This window comes from Musa acuminata, chromosome BXJ1-5 (assembly GCF_036884655.1).
Source record: "Musa acuminata AAA Group cultivar baxijiao chromosome BXJ1-5, Cavendish_Baxijiao_AAA, whole genome shotgun sequence".
Taxonomy (NCBI): domain Eukaryota; kingdom Viridiplantae; phylum Streptophyta; class Magnoliopsida; order Zingiberales; family Musaceae; genus Musa; species Musa acuminata.
Window position 1 is genome coordinate 1,885,450 of NC_088331.1, and position 15,099 is coordinate 1,900,548.

A 15,099-nucleotide genomic window follows, 5' to 3' on the forward strand; every position below is an offset into this window, starting at 1 on the left:
GGGACGGCTTCCCACAATATCGTCACGCAAAAGTCAGGATTCACCGACCGAGCACAGTGTCATTCCGAAATATTGGGACGATGCCCGCAGAGTACCCCCGACCCGCAAAGGCCGGGATGACCTCGCATAGCGTCGTCCTATGAAAACTAGGACGGCACCGACCGAGTACAATGCTGACGATAATAAAACAATCCAAGTATGATCAGTCCCCTTGAGGGGAAGATAAAAACCCCTCGAGGGTCAGACAAGAGGAGGTTTTTTCTCCAACAGTTCAACACCAATAAGATCTTCGGAGAGGTTGAAGTCGGGAACCCCTTCCCGACCCCGACCTATGTACAAGGACCGAAGCCCGAGGAGCACTCGACTCGAAAGCCAGAGCCCAAAACCAGACCCGCCAAAGGTGGATGATCTTGCACATATGTGACGGAACCAAACTGTACCAGCTCGCTCTGCCATGAAGGATCACTATCACAATCCATCTTTGTATTACGGCTCAGATCATTGCAAATTGTGATGGGAGCAATCAAGTAGCAACACTGAATGAAAGGAATTATCACAAAAGTGATGTAGAAGAAGTAGAAGATGGTAATAACGTAATGGAGTAGGGCAGCCAATCGTGAGAATGAGCGAGAAGTAATGCCAAGAAAAAGATTACGTGGTCGCCTATGCTCTCTACCTTCTCCGGAGAGCTTTCAACCCGTTTAGCTTCAAGATTTCGATCCATTCCATCCTCTTTGAGTTCAAGTTCAATCTCATGATTTCGATTCGTTCCGTCTTGTAAATTCTAACATACTCTGACCCTCTGTAAATAAGGTTCTCGATCAACACATTCCGAAGTAGTAGAAGGTCACCTGATAACTCTGTGAACTGTCACAACCAATTGCTCAGGCCCCGTTGAGCACCGGTGACGGCTACTTTCTTGAGGTCGGAGCTGAACATGAAAACCTACGCAGTTTAGCTTTGTTTGAAGTAGATGACATCATGATACTTGCTTGTGTCATTACTCCAGATTATGGGATCTGCATCCTTCTTTAGCAATATGAAAGCTCATTTACGATGGAACAACGAAGGAAATGATTCATTCTACAACAAGTATCATTCGATCACACATTTATATTCATAAAAATAGCAAATAAACCACAAATGTGATGGAAGAAATTCCCTAGTTCATGTTTTTTGGCATGATTCAAAAAACAAGTTTCATGACATAAAGTATAGTTCATTTATCTTAGACTTAGAAGGACAACAAGATTTAGATAGTGAATCAATAGTTTTTTATTTTATGTAAATTTTGAGATCTTTAGATTAAAAGTTACCATATTTTTGACATTATTCTAAAGAGGAGTATAATGATATAAAATTTATCTCGCATGTTCAACATAGCATGATAACGCCATCCATATAATGAAACAATAATTATTTTATATTTTATGTGAATTTTAGAACATTCAAATTCTAATTTGCATATTTTCAATATGTTTCTAAAACAAGTGTAACTATTTTAATTATTTTTACTCGAGATATAAATAATGTCTATTTCACTAGGGCAATAACATAGAGATAATGAACCTATAGTTTTTCTTATTTTTCTAACGATTTAAAATTACAAATTGAAGAACTCGTATACTAGGGACATCTCATGTGATTTATCCAAAAACATCAAGAACCCTCACCTCGACTTTGGAAATTGATGTCATTATTGGTGGACTCAAGAGAGATAACACATTGAGTCATAAAACTTATGCTCAAGTTATCATTGAAAAGTACATGAGGATGGAGGGCGATCTAAAGATAACATGTAATGAGGAAAATACATAATACCTTAACTCGAACCATGATGATGCCTTGGGTAGTTTCAATAAGGATGATCAATGTTCGGGTGAAGAGGGTTATGATTGACACAAATAGTTTTATCGATATCAACTACTTTTACGCTTTTCAAAAATTTAGACTCTCAACTAACGACCTTATCCCTATGAGCTCTTCACTAGCAACTTTATTTTGTCTCTCGGGACCATAATCCTACATGTCATATTCGAATGTAAATGTTGCTTTAAAATGATACTAGTTAAATTCATAATGATGGATATTCCCTCGACATACAATATAATCATAAGTCAATGCACACTGAATATACTAAGATAGTGGTGTCGATCTACCATATGATAATAAATTCCTGACAAGAATCGATACTGGAAAGCTGAGAAACAATTTAAGTGAGTCACACCAGTACTTATATGAGAGTGATATTCTTATTAAAGAATGCTCGACCCGAGGTGCCACTTATGAGACTCTCAATATTTCATGAAGTTTCTCACATCCTGAGTTAATAAAGTTGCTAATTGAAACAACCATTGACAAATGCTTAACCCGATTGAGTTATTAAGGTCGAGCACTTCTCAAAGAGACGTGTACAATTCTTCAAGAGAATATTAAAGTATTTTATATGGTCGTCGAGAGATATATTGAGAATTAACCTTAACATAGCTCAATATTACTTAAACATTTTTCTTGAGACATGACTAGTGAAGCAAAGGCTTCGCAAGTTTGCTTTTCATTATTAACATGAGGTAGACAAATTGATACGAGCAAAGTTTATTATCGAGATGTAGTCAAATATTATACTCATTAAAAAATTTAATAAAAATTAAAATATATATGTTTGACTATAACGATCTTAACAAAATATGCTCGAATGATAGTTATCTCTTTCCTTAGATTAATCAGTTGATCGATATTATCTCCGATCATAAGCTCATCATGTTTATGAATGTATTCTCATAGTATAATTAAACTAGAATAGTATCGAAGAATAAAAAATGCACTTACTTTATCTATTACCATTTACAAAATTTTATTCATCGGCATCAACTCTTATGTTACATCAAATGTAAGCCTAGGTTTTATCCATTTTTTAACTTTAACGAAAAAAAAATCTAGCTCGTGGTTTTTTATTTTTTTTATAGATATACAAAACGGTTCATCTCTTAATTTCTTAATCCTAAATCATTTTGGATCCATTATCTTTATCGGATTCAGTATGAGCCAAAGTTCTACACATAATTCGTTCGGGTCAAATACTCGATAATATCCGATCACGGTATAAATTCTAATGTTTGCATATATAGGTTTATCGGATAACGGTATTCGACCTATTCGGATCCGGCCCGATAATGTTTGGGTTTTGAAGTAGCCGCGACACTTTAAACCCGAAGTATCTCAAATCACTCCGCTCGGCGTCCTTAAATGGGCGAGGGAGGCGATTCTAATAGAACTCTATTAGGGTTTTGGCAGGCCTCCTGCTGCGCCGTCGGCCTCTCGCCACCCTTTCTCTCCATTAGGTCTGCGTTCTTCTTCGTGGAGCCGATTTCTAATGCGTTGGATTTTGATTCGGCAATTCGTGATCTCTTATTTGCTGATGTTTGTGGGGTTTTTTAATCGATTCATGGGTTTCTCGAGTCGGCTTTCGAGGCCTAATATTGCAATTGCTTGCTGTTTGTTTTTTGGTGCGGCAAGGAATCTATCGTTAGGCCAGATTCACTTCTTCCTTTAGCTCCGACGATCCTTTTTCCCTTTACATGGTCTCTCTGTAGGATCTTTCGGTGACAAGGTTGATACATCTTTCTCCTCTCCAATCGATTCTATGTTGCTTCATGCCTCTGGAAGCAATGTATTCGACAGATCTTCCTTCAAGATCCAATTTTTATGATCTGTTATAACCGTGATGTTGGATGACGAAAGAAACAGACGGATTCCCGATGATGTCCAAAAATGATATTAGTAACCAGCTACTTCTGACACATCACGCCGTTTCCAATCTCTTACTACCAGATCAGAAGCTCCAAATATACTGTTCTTTCTGTGGATTTTTGTTTTCTTTTTTCTTTTGTTAGACACCGTCCGATGTGTTCTAGTGCATTTATGGGTTTGTATCTTCGGATCTATGTTGTTTCAAATATCTGTTTTCTGTAACAGTTTTGATTTGTGTTTCCTTCTATGTTTTCTCTAATGGCGTTTTAATTTATGTGTATGACCCTGCTTTAAGATTGTTCTTTAACATGGAAATTTTTTTGTTTCCATCTCTAAGTGCCTGTGATGTGAGATGATATTTGCTACTCTTGATGGTGATAACCATCTGATGATCTTTATCCACCAAGATCTCTGAGGCTCTTATAAGAACTTTGACCCTTTCTTCTCTTTGGTTCTGCAGTTGTGTTTTTTTTCCATTGAGAATGCTTTGATACTAAGTTATCATTGGACTTCGACAATCTGAAATCATTCAATTAAAAGGATTATTTTTAAGTTGTGTAGGGTTTATTACATTTCCATGTTTGTAATTTTTATTTTCAGGACCCTAAAATTAGATCCCTTGATTAGTTTGTAACATTCAGACTTGTTATCTCCCTCACTGATGACTCCTAGATTCTCTCCAATGACAAGTTTTGTTATTGTTTTGGTTACTTAACTTTTAACAGGTATAACAAGATATCAATATGAAACAAATAAGCTTGTTAGCATGTGATACATTTACAAAAAAAGGAAAAGATGATACGAGCTACTTGCATGGCTAGTTGTCTCATGAATGCTGGCATTTTAGTATAGTAAATGAGCTTTTTAACTTTTCTTTATTTTATGCAGATGTTCTTGTTTGTTGTCTTGTCAATTGTGATGTAACTATTTTTGTTGATTTTTATGTCTATAAGTTTGCTTTATTATGGTATATTGTTTTGTCTAATTGTATCTTAACATTAAACTAAAATTTTCATGTATGTTCGGGCTAATTATAGATTTTATGCTATAGTTAGACCTTCTTAACATCTTGTTCCTTAGATTTAAAAAAATTATATTAAAATTTTTATATTTATGAAAGTGAAATATATAGTTTCATTTATCTTAATGTCGTTGATTTAATCGATAAAAATATTAAAATAAAAGATAAAAAGTTAATTTTAATATTTTAGTTGGTAGTGGTGGACAACATCGATCGTGGTGGATGGCGGTGTTGTTAGTGTTATAAGTGATTGTTGTAGATGAGGAGAATGACGATGAGAGGTGAGAGTCGTTTTGCATCTTCGTTGATGTCGACGTAGTTGTCGAGTGGCTCTTTCATCGTTTCGTGTCGACATCAATGTAGTTGTCGAGCAATGAAAGGGTTGCCATCTATACGGTGGCTCTTTCGTCGCTTGACAATTCTGTTAATGTTGAAGATGTAGAGCGTTGAAAGGATCGCTCGAGTGGTTGTGGATGAGGAGACCAACGACAAGAGGTGTGGGTCGCTCTACATATGTGTCAATGTTGATGTAGATGCATATCAGTGAAAATATCGCTAAGCAATTGCGTTGGTGTTAACATAGATGCAGAGCGGTTCTCATCTCTTGTCGTAGTCATCTATAATTGACACTCGAGTGACCTTTTTATTGCTTTGCATCTGTGTCGACATTAATGTAGTTGTCGAGTGGTGAAAGGATTGTTGATGCAGATGCAGAGCGACGAAAGGGCTATCGATGCAGATGCAGAGCGATGTTGCTCTACATCTGTGTTGGCGTTGACTTAGATGTTGAGCAACTCTTTTGTCGCTCGACAATCATGTCAACTTCGACGTAGATGCAGAGCGACGAAAGGGTCGCTCGATAATTGCATTGATATTGATGCAGATGTAAAGCGGTCCTTATCTCTCATTGTCGCTCTTCTGATCCATAACAGTCACCATTGGCTTTTAGTAGTGTTGTCGTTTGCTACCATTGATGTTGTACCATCAATTAGAATATTAAAATTATTTTTATCATCTTTTGTTTTTGTGTTTTCATTGGTAAAATCGACGATGATAGGATAAATGAAGATAGATATTTTATTTTCATAATTATAAAAATTTTAATATAAGATTTAAGTCTAGGGATCGAGTTGCAAATGAGGTCTGAGGATGATTTGTGATTAGCTTTACATGTTCCACCAGTTATGTGATATTATCAATTCAATTTATTGGTTATCTTTGTTTTGTGTTTAAGTTAAGATTTTCATTCAAGATGCACTTTTTATTCTCTCTGCAATGATAGCAAATACATTATGGTGAAATAAAATTCTTGCTCGGCCACTGTTTTTTTTATCGTACTCTATATAATTTTCAGAGATTCGACTGGCGATTGAACAACTCCTTGTGAAGTTTTCTTCTTATTCCCAAGTGTAATTTTTATGCAGATGATATCCAGAGATTACAAGTGGAGATGGAGCTACATAATTGAATAATTCCTCATCAACTTTAAACCAGCCAACTGTGGCCACTCTTGGAAACTACCAAGAGACTGGTATACCTGAGGGATTGCTTTGCAGTTGTTCACCCAAAGTGTAATTTATCGGATATGTTGTTCAAAATAATTATGCTAATTTGCTTTTTCAAAGATTTATCGATGTTGTTTGTATCAGTTCCTCGTGACTGTAAATTTATGGAGTTGAATCAGTATCTGAACATATTTTTGGTTGCTGCTATCTTAGTTTGTGATGTTTCATATATTTTATATGTTGACAAATTAGCTTAAGAGCCGCCGCACTAATCCCCAAAATGAACTTTTTTTAGTTTTTTTATTACATTACTATCTTATTACAGTTCATCGTTTATATTCAAGTCCGAATTCCAAACATGCTTTAAGACTCTTTCAGATATGTGTTTTAATTTTTATATAATTATAATATCATTGACATGTATGAAACACAAATTTATGTTCTACCACTATCAATGAAAATCCTACTTGATGTAAAATCGTAATATTTTTCTTCTCTATGATGCTGATTTAAAATCTCATTGTCGAGACATCTGATTCGATTGATGTTTTTGAATCCATTTGCAAGCATAATATCATTTAAATGTAATCGTAATATTATTTATTGTGATATATAATATTATTTATTGTAATATTATATATATATATATATATATATTTTAATGACAAAGAAACAAGATCCCAAGCCACAAATAACCTTAGAGATTTTTGCAATAGAAAAGAAAAGGCATCAAAATACAGTATAAACCAAGAGCCCAATCACCAACCGGGAAACCCTAAATAAAATCAATGTTGAACTGGATTTAGGGAAGACTACAAGAAGCATACATGTCAAGACGCCTGAAAGCAGCAACTCATGTACAGTTGCATCCAATAGCTGCAGCTGCTTGTGGTTGGGTGGAAAAACCTAGCACCAGCTGTTGACAACACCATTAGCCGCGAGCTGCTTCTCTGTGGCTGGTTTGACATCCTTGGGTGCAACACCAGCTGCTGCCGCTACGCCATTTTTTTCTGATAGCACATGTTCCACAGGTGGAAGCCCACCCTGGCCAGATTCCTTCTTCAAAATTGTAACCACTTCCGAGGGCTTCTGAAGCCCTGCGTTCCTATATGCTTCCTCATCATCTTTCTCCTCAAAATCCACTGGTTTTCCATCCATGACCTGAGATTAAAATGATGTATGAGAACAGGAAAATTGTAACTTAATCACACAACAGAACATAGAATTTTCAAGCTGTTTAGGAGAGGAAGTTCGTGTATATAAACTGCAGCCAGAAAATCAGGCATAGATGATTACAACAGATGACCCTTGGGTTGCTGCATTATTATAAGTTGAAATCAACAAATAAGGTCCCAGCATATGATAGGCTCAAAGATATAGAATCTGGTCATGCCTGTTTTTTGAGCTGCTGATGCTTCTTTCTCTTTTCTTGCATCATCTTCTGGCGGGTTTCATAGAAATTGAAATCGTCCAGAATGGATGTCTTGCTCACAAGCTCCTTGAAAAGCTTAAGTAATTGAAGACCTTGGTCGAGCTTCACCTGAAGTGTATGCGGGCAGAAATAATCAAAATTACGATTCCAGATGGTCAACAGGAAAAAAATAAAAAGAAAAGGCTTCCTCACCTCCTGAGTGTCTCTACTGTTTGTGACTGGTTTATTGTCATTGTTCTCCAATGTGATATGCTTCAGAACGCTATTTGGTACATCCTTTACAATGTGCCACTTCACAGGAAAACAACCAACCCACTTGTCCTGCTGCCAGTAATCCAATGTTTTGTTGAAATTGACTGGACCTACCATCTCCGCGACACCAACAAACTGTCCACTTGTGTTGACCTATAAATCAATAGCAAAAGAATCAGCATCCCAAGAAAGAACATCAAAGTATGAGAGAATTTTAACATTCAAAACTAATGCTTACAGAGAAAAACAAGAAGACAGGGCATCCACTTGTCTTCTGCTTAGATTCCTGATAAGCAGCATCAAGCTTCTTGTTCCCATGGGGTGTGCTAGCCCAGATACTGTACTTAATGCTCTTGTGGATATCATCCTCACTGTATGACTTAATGATGAAAAATTTGGCATCTGAATATGTTTCAGGGAAGTCTGCCTTGTTGTATTGATCTTTTTCGGGAACTCCGTCAGTATCATGAGAATTTACATTTGCAGGAAGGCTCTGCCCCCTAATTGCAAGAGTAATTGTAGGTCCAAGCCCCTTCTGCTCTCTGAAATGACCAGACCTTGGTCCTTTATTGAGCTCATTCATCCCATCCAAGTTCTCATTACCATAACCATAGAAGTTACTGCTCCGGCCCCTCGGCTTATACTTGCTATCCATGGACATCTCCCATCTTCCATTCGTTCTGGAGTCATGCATACCTGAACGAAAACCCTGACCACTTCTGTATCCATTAGCATGATGATCATATATTCGGTGGTTAGGATACATCTTGTTCACCATTCCAGGAGTTGCTGGTCTTGAACCATGTATTCCCTGCCAGAAAAATTAGAATGCCTTAGTGAAAGACTAAAGCAATGTCCTACATGAAAGCAAACTAAACAATTGGTCTGCCTCTAATAATTTTTCCAAGCGCATATACACAAAGCATGTGAAGGTTAAGAAGTAACTTTTGGCTTGCAGCAAGCAAGTCTTTAGTTTCAATGTTTTGGCACTTACTGAAGGCACAAACTATATTGGTTAGCATAACTCCTCACAGATATGGTTACGCTTCAGCAAAATGTAGATATATTCTATTAACAGACAAGATAGCATTAAACCTTACATACCATGAGATGAGGAAGAGGACGGAGGTTCTGGTTTATAGTAGATGTAGTGCTGCCAGTATGTGAAATCATAGGAGAGGCAGTACTTAGAGGTGGTCTCTTTTGCCCATCCGGAAATATTGAACCATCAGAGAATGGAACAGGTGACCACATACCATCAACACCAAACCTTGGATCCTGGAAGCCTGCAGGAGGATGCCCACCAGGCAAAGCACCTTTATCAAATGAACAACATGGACTAAATGGCTTTGTTTTTGCTGATCCATTGTTGCTATTCGAGCTTGCTTTAGTTGTTCCATCTGAAATAGCTTTTGCTGTATCAGCTAGACTAGGAGGGATGTCAGCCGCAGCAGATGTGGAAACCTCCCCAATGGAACCAGAAGTTTGGGCTGTCGTGTATGGTGCACTGGTGGGTGTTGGAGGCTGGTAGTATGTAGCTGGAAAATGGTAGTTTTGGGATCCATATAACTGACCATTTTGCCCCAAAGTCGGAATTGGGGAACCAGGAGAAGGATATGGACCATATGAAGCATAACCATACCCATGATGGTACACGTCCCCATAAACTCCCTTAAAATAATCAGGAAATACTATCAGAAACTTGCTCTTAAGAACATATAGATAACAGAACAGAATGATGATGAGACATGCAAAATAACCTACCGAGCCTGAAAATTAACAATACAAGTCACAACTGACACTTGAAAATAGAAAGTTCAAGACAACTTACAGGTGGAGGCACCTCTGCTCCATCAGGGTTAGCATATCTAGGATAATCCTCCCACTCTGTCATCAATCCATTATAACCTGAAGTAAGATATACCTAGGTGATTCCTCTACCCAGAAGCATAAGAAGCATCAAGTGTCATGAAGAAACATATTTTTCACCAATCATATATGTTAACAGAACATTAATTGCGATCAACAAAGCTTTTAATCAAAAAGATAATATAGAATCTGACACATCTGATGGGTTATTAAGATCACACAAATTCATGGAGCTGAAATCAATTTAACCTCCATAGTAGAAAGATGAAGTGTATCCATTAGGTAAGTAGCACATGCTCGCATCCATATGCTCCTGAAGTAGAGGACTCAGAGATCTCTCATAGGTTGGGATCGGTGCAATTGGTACTTCCCCACCATTGGCTGAACCATACTGAACTCCAGAAGGCTGGTACATGCATCCAAAAGTGTATTAATACTAACCCTGCTCCAACTCAGAGCTTACATATTTTGTGCCATAAAAGCACAACTATGATCTACAACGACTAGTTGGCAAATTTGCTAAAGTTACCTGCTTTGCAACATCCGAAGCATCGTTACCCTCGTTCTTAGGGTCTAATGATAGCTTCTGCATCAGATCCGTGGTTTCTGTGACGGATTGGTTAAGGAATATGTTAACATATTCACTGTAAACCTTCACAATGCACTGATACTTAAAACTAGACAAAAGCAGAAGACCAGCAAAAACGTCGGAAACCATATAATAAGTCTTCAGATCGTGAATGAAATATATGGTTCAAGACCAAAGAAAAATTAGGAATCGATTGCTCAAGCTCATCGCTTCATGAGCTTCAGCTAATAAAATCCAAGCACAAAATCTCTCGAGAAGGAGAAGTCCACAGTGTTAAACAACTAATAAACATATCAAGAACGGTAAAATCCTGCCGCCAAGCATCAATATGAAAGTTCAAAATCTCGTTTTGACGACCTTAAACCCTCTATTCGAAGTAAAGACCGACAGAACGAGCGTTCGTCACGCTTGAGGCGTCCGACATAAGCAAAAAACCCGACCGAACCGCCTAAAAATCAAAATCAGCGGAGCAAAATCCAGTCTTTATACGGCTAAACGAAACCGAGAAACGGATAGCATCAGAAACGGCTGAAGTCGAAGCAGGAACAGATTGAGGAACTACGAGTCGTTTCGCCAGGCGAGGGAAGGATACGGTCAGCAGGAGGAGCGGGGGATACGGCCGCCATGGTCGGAACTGGAGGTGGCGAGGGGGCGCGAGCAGCACGCGATTCCGCGAGGATCTGATGGCCCAAACCCTAGAGGGAGAACGGGAGTCGAAGGAGAAACCCTACGAGAGAGAGAGAAGAGGCGCTACCGAAGAGAGAGAGAGCGAGAGAGAGAGAGGGTTTCGGTCTCGATGTGAAGGTGATAAAGAAGCACCGCAAGCGCCCGCGACGCTCCGCTCGTGCCTCACTCTAACCCCAAGACTTACTCCATTTATTACCCGTTCATCTTCCTGACTAGTTATTGTGTAGAAGAAGGGACCCACAAAAATATCCTTCTTGAGTCCAATAATGAGACAGGTTGGACTTCGGTGTTCGTAAGAAATGTAAATGTACCTTTCTTTTTTCTTTCCTATGAGAAGTTCCATGCCTTTAAAAATAGAGATTCAACTTTACTAAGAAAAATAATTAGTTTAGTAGGAACTTCATAATGCTAAATAAAAAAATTCTCTAATTAATTGCTTTGCTTCATTTTATTGGTTCTTGTATTCTGTCAATTATCAAGCACTCACAATTTTGGATTTGGAGATATAATGACATATCATCAACCCATAAGTACTTTTTTTAAGACACAAGTGGTTCTTCTATTTTTCCATCTTATTTTTTTTAGTGATGCATTGATGTAAACAATTGACTGTTAAGTGGAAGGTTCTTCTCATTGGTGCCTTTTTTTTTAGGGGGACCAAGTATATTTCTTTTTTTTTTTTTCAAAATTATTTCATCATCTTTGATAATAAAATCTTTTTCTTGATGATGAATGGCAATAATTCTACAAATTTGGATCTCACACTAAGACTTTTTAAACCAAATATGAAAGTTTCTTGTTTACCTAAATAGAACAACACTAATATCAAGTTTGTAACAAATAGTTCTGGGAAGCATGTTTTTTATCCAAAACATAAAATAATCAATAAGTTTTGTTTGTATTTTTTCCAAAAAAAAGTTTTAGGCTGAATAAGTTAGGCAAAAGATAAATACTTATTTTATCAGAGGAGTGGTATTTTTCTAACTTAAATATTTTTTCCTAAGATATTCGGAATCTGCTCAATTTCTCTACTTTTTCTTATAATGATGCTAAAATGTTTTAGGTAGAATAAAAATATCCGTATACTTCTTTGACTCAAGTAAACTAAAACTAATCATATTCGGAAGCCATTATCCTGGATTTTCTGGATGAATATTAATGATACTTATATAATGGAGGATCTTATTATATAAAAGGACATATATATTATATTAAAATTTATAATAATAATTATGTTATTTTTCAAACTTTGGAAGAATATATGTGTGGTATCCTTTTCTAAATCAAGTAAGTCATCTATTTTGAGTCAGTACCAAAAGAAACAAGCAAGCATTTTGGTTTATGTAAAACATGCACAAGGCACTTACTATTTTGGATCAGCATGTAGTTGGTATGCATATCAATGAATTCCTAGAACATGCATTTGCTTTCAGTATATATATAGTTGTATCTCTACATACTTATATATTTATCAAGAGATTTATTTATTCTTTTGGTTCAACTGCAATAAGAATCCTCTGTGAATATATGGTCACTACTCCAAATTAGTGCCAGGAAACTGGACTTCCTTTAAGCTGTTTTTGTTCTAGTCATCTATAAGAAACTCTTTTTGGACCTTGTTGATGAGAAACTCTCTCAAACTCCATTGCAACACACATACATCTCCTATTAATATCCATTCAGAGAACTCAAGTTAATTGCTTCCAATCATAGTTACTATAAACTAAATTGAGCTTGAAAAATAAAAAATAATCTTAATATTCTTATTATCATAATAGTCAAATATTGAGTCCTTAAAGAGTATCAATGCCAAATTGACTTTTGAGTATTAGTCAGATGATGATCAACTAATGAGGTTGATCACTTGAATATATATATGCATATGTATACATATATATATATATATACATGAATATTTCAGAGTACAAGCAGATGGAGTATAACTGGAACAAAGAATGCTTTGTTGACATTGTAACTTGTTGGATGTAGCATCCTTGCATAGAAACATCATTGTGAAAGATTACTAAGAGCGGCTGGTGACAGGCAAATGGTGCAAAAAGACAGTTCATGAACTCCAAAGTGCCCTATGCTATTTAGCAAGCCTAAGAATATGTTATAACTATTGTATATCAATATGCTTTAAGACAATTTTCGGTAACCTTGCTATTACACCAAGTCCCACCCTCAAAAGATGATGCCTAATTATAATAATGGTTTCCGCACTGACTCTTCTCTGTATATTCCTTTTTCTTTCTAAGTTTATTTTCTTATATATAATTTTTTTCTTGTTTTTCAATTTTATTTTTTCCTTGTTTGACTTCTGTTGTTTCATTTCAGTTTCATCTCTCTTGAGATGAGTTTCTCTGGTGAAAGTTGCTTCCTACAGTTTCTTCGTTTTGTTTGAGATGTTTGAGAATGATTTTAGCCACAGAGACTGTTAAATAAGTAGTTTGGAATTCATTCAGTCATCCATATTCAAAAATCAGATTGACTTTTCAGATGTGTTATGTCAGTGCTGCTTTCAGATACATCATGTTCATAAGATATAAAAGCTCATGACCTTTTCTTTCCAAACTTATCAGTCTTCGGCACACCAAGTTCATTCATCTTTTCTTTTCTATCAATTATTCAGTGCATGTTTCAAAGCTATTGCTTCCTGTTATCGGCAAATTTCAGCACTTATTTTTTGTAGCATTGCTTTAAAGGCTTGACTCATGAAGCTCTGAAGAGATAGCAATCTCCAAATTTATAATTTGTCTTTTTGATATAGTGAATTCTACTTTGGCATATCCATGGCAACAGCATTTACAAGTCAGCTCTAGTGTTATTTATCATAGCTTACAACACAGCAATCCTCATCTCAATTGCAAGTGGTTTTTTATTTCTGAATGAGTTCTCCCTATACTGAGCTTAACACATTCAAGGGAATTGAATAGAAATCCAAGATGGATTAGAATGAGAAGGTAGCTCAGACCATTCATTCTAGTGAAAAGAATGATAAGAACATTGTTCACATCTAAGTTTCCTGACCAAACAAACTAAGAAAGTTGCCATCATATCGTTCTCCAGATGCAGAAGTTGAGAGGAAAGTTTTGCAAGGTTTCTATCCAGTCTATGGAAAAATATAGATCTACATGGTTGCATTGCTACTCATGGCTTTGAATTTTCCACTCAAGGTTGCCAAGAAATCTAGTGCTGCCAGTTGGAGATATAACATATGGATAGGGAGTTGGACTATAAAATTTTGTCAGTTTAACTAAATCCATATTTATGCAAATTCTCAAGAAAAAAATAAAGTCCTGTTGCATGTCAAGCTCACCAGACTGTGTATGATGCCTGAAATAAGAGTTGATTCATGAAGTAGAGAGAAACAGTTGAAGCCAGTAGGAAAAGCTCAGTATGGAAGTGGGTTATTATATCCTGACAAGCAGATGTAGCATCCTTCATGATCTCCATGCTCTGATTATAGCTTTTGATCAACTAATTGTGCATGCCATGAATAATAATGTTGGAGCTTATCAGCAAAGACCTTCATTTTCAAGTCCATGAGAATTGCTTCTGCAAGCACATGTTAGGGAGGCTGCTGAGCATCACCATTGAACCCAACCTCAATTATGAGTGTGAGGTCTTCCAAAGTTTTGACTTGCAGTGAAGACTCATCACAATTCCAGAGAATCCCTTTGCTGTGCAAGCAGTAACATCTCAAAGAACGATAAATGTGTAGCTGATTCTAAAATGACATGTATGTTGTGTAAGATCAAATGCCTATTCAGTGAACAGTTGACCAAAAACAGAGATGATGAGAATAGGCCATCATATCAAAGGTGCGTTTGAGACTTCCATCGAATGATCAAAACCATTCTCTGGGAGATGGTTGTGAGCCAAATTCTCTGCCAATCTTCTGCTATATCTATGGAAGTCCTTATTCTCACAAACAAGAAGTTGAGTTACAAGAACAAGTTTAACCATTAATTTAGATTTAAATATTTTAGAC

The 15,099-nt window shown here is 36.6% G+C and overlaps 1 protein-coding gene, 1 long non-coding RNA gene and 2 other non-coding genes across 5 annotated transcripts; 3 read left to right on the forward strand and 1 right to left on the reverse strand.

Annotated features, from left to right (window-relative positions):
• Nucleotides 1-3,212: 3,212 nt before the first annotated feature.
• On the forward strand, nt 3,213-6,476 carry LOC135672936 (uncharacterized). Its single transcript, XR_010513179.1, has 2 exons — nt 3,213-3,341; nt 6,196-6,476. It is a non-coding gene; the product is annotated as an uncharacterized LOC135672936 (long non-coding RNA).
• Nucleotides 3,725-3,803, forward strand: LOC135675262 (small nucleolar RNA R12). The gene has a single exon (XR_010513841.1). It is a non-coding gene; the product is annotated as a small nucleolar RNA R12 (small nucleolar RNA).
• Nucleotides 4,088-4,169, forward strand: LOC135675259 (small nucleolar RNA SNORD24). Its single transcript, XR_010513838.1, has one exon. It is a non-coding gene; the product is annotated as a small nucleolar RNA SNORD24 (small nucleolar RNA).
• Nucleotides 6,477-6,959: 483 nt separating the features above from the next.
• On the reverse strand, nt 6,960-11,181 carry LOC135580907 (YTH domain-containing protein ECT4-like). Of its 2 annotated transcripts, none has more exons than XM_065181457.1 (9): nt 11,011-11,181; nt 10,359-10,435; nt 10,079-10,235; nt 9,792-9,868; nt 9,065-9,631; nt 8,199-8,771; nt 7,901-8,113; nt 7,670-7,816; nt 6,960-7,437 (listed from the first exon to the last, which is right to left on the reverse strand). In XM_065181457.1, the coding sequence occupies exons 1-9, from the start codon at nt 11,042-11,044 to the stop codon at nt 7,183-7,185; spliced, it is 2,100 nt and encodes a 699-aa protein (XP_065037529.1). In that variant the 5' UTR covers nt 11,045-11,181; the 3' UTR covers nt 6,960-7,182. The 2 variants fall into 2 exon arrangements, with proteins under 2 accessions (XP_065037529.1, XP_065037528.1); XM_065181456.1 differs by having other exon boundaries at nt 10,981-11,181.
• Between the last annotated feature and the right edge of the window lie 3,918 nt (nt 11,182-15,099).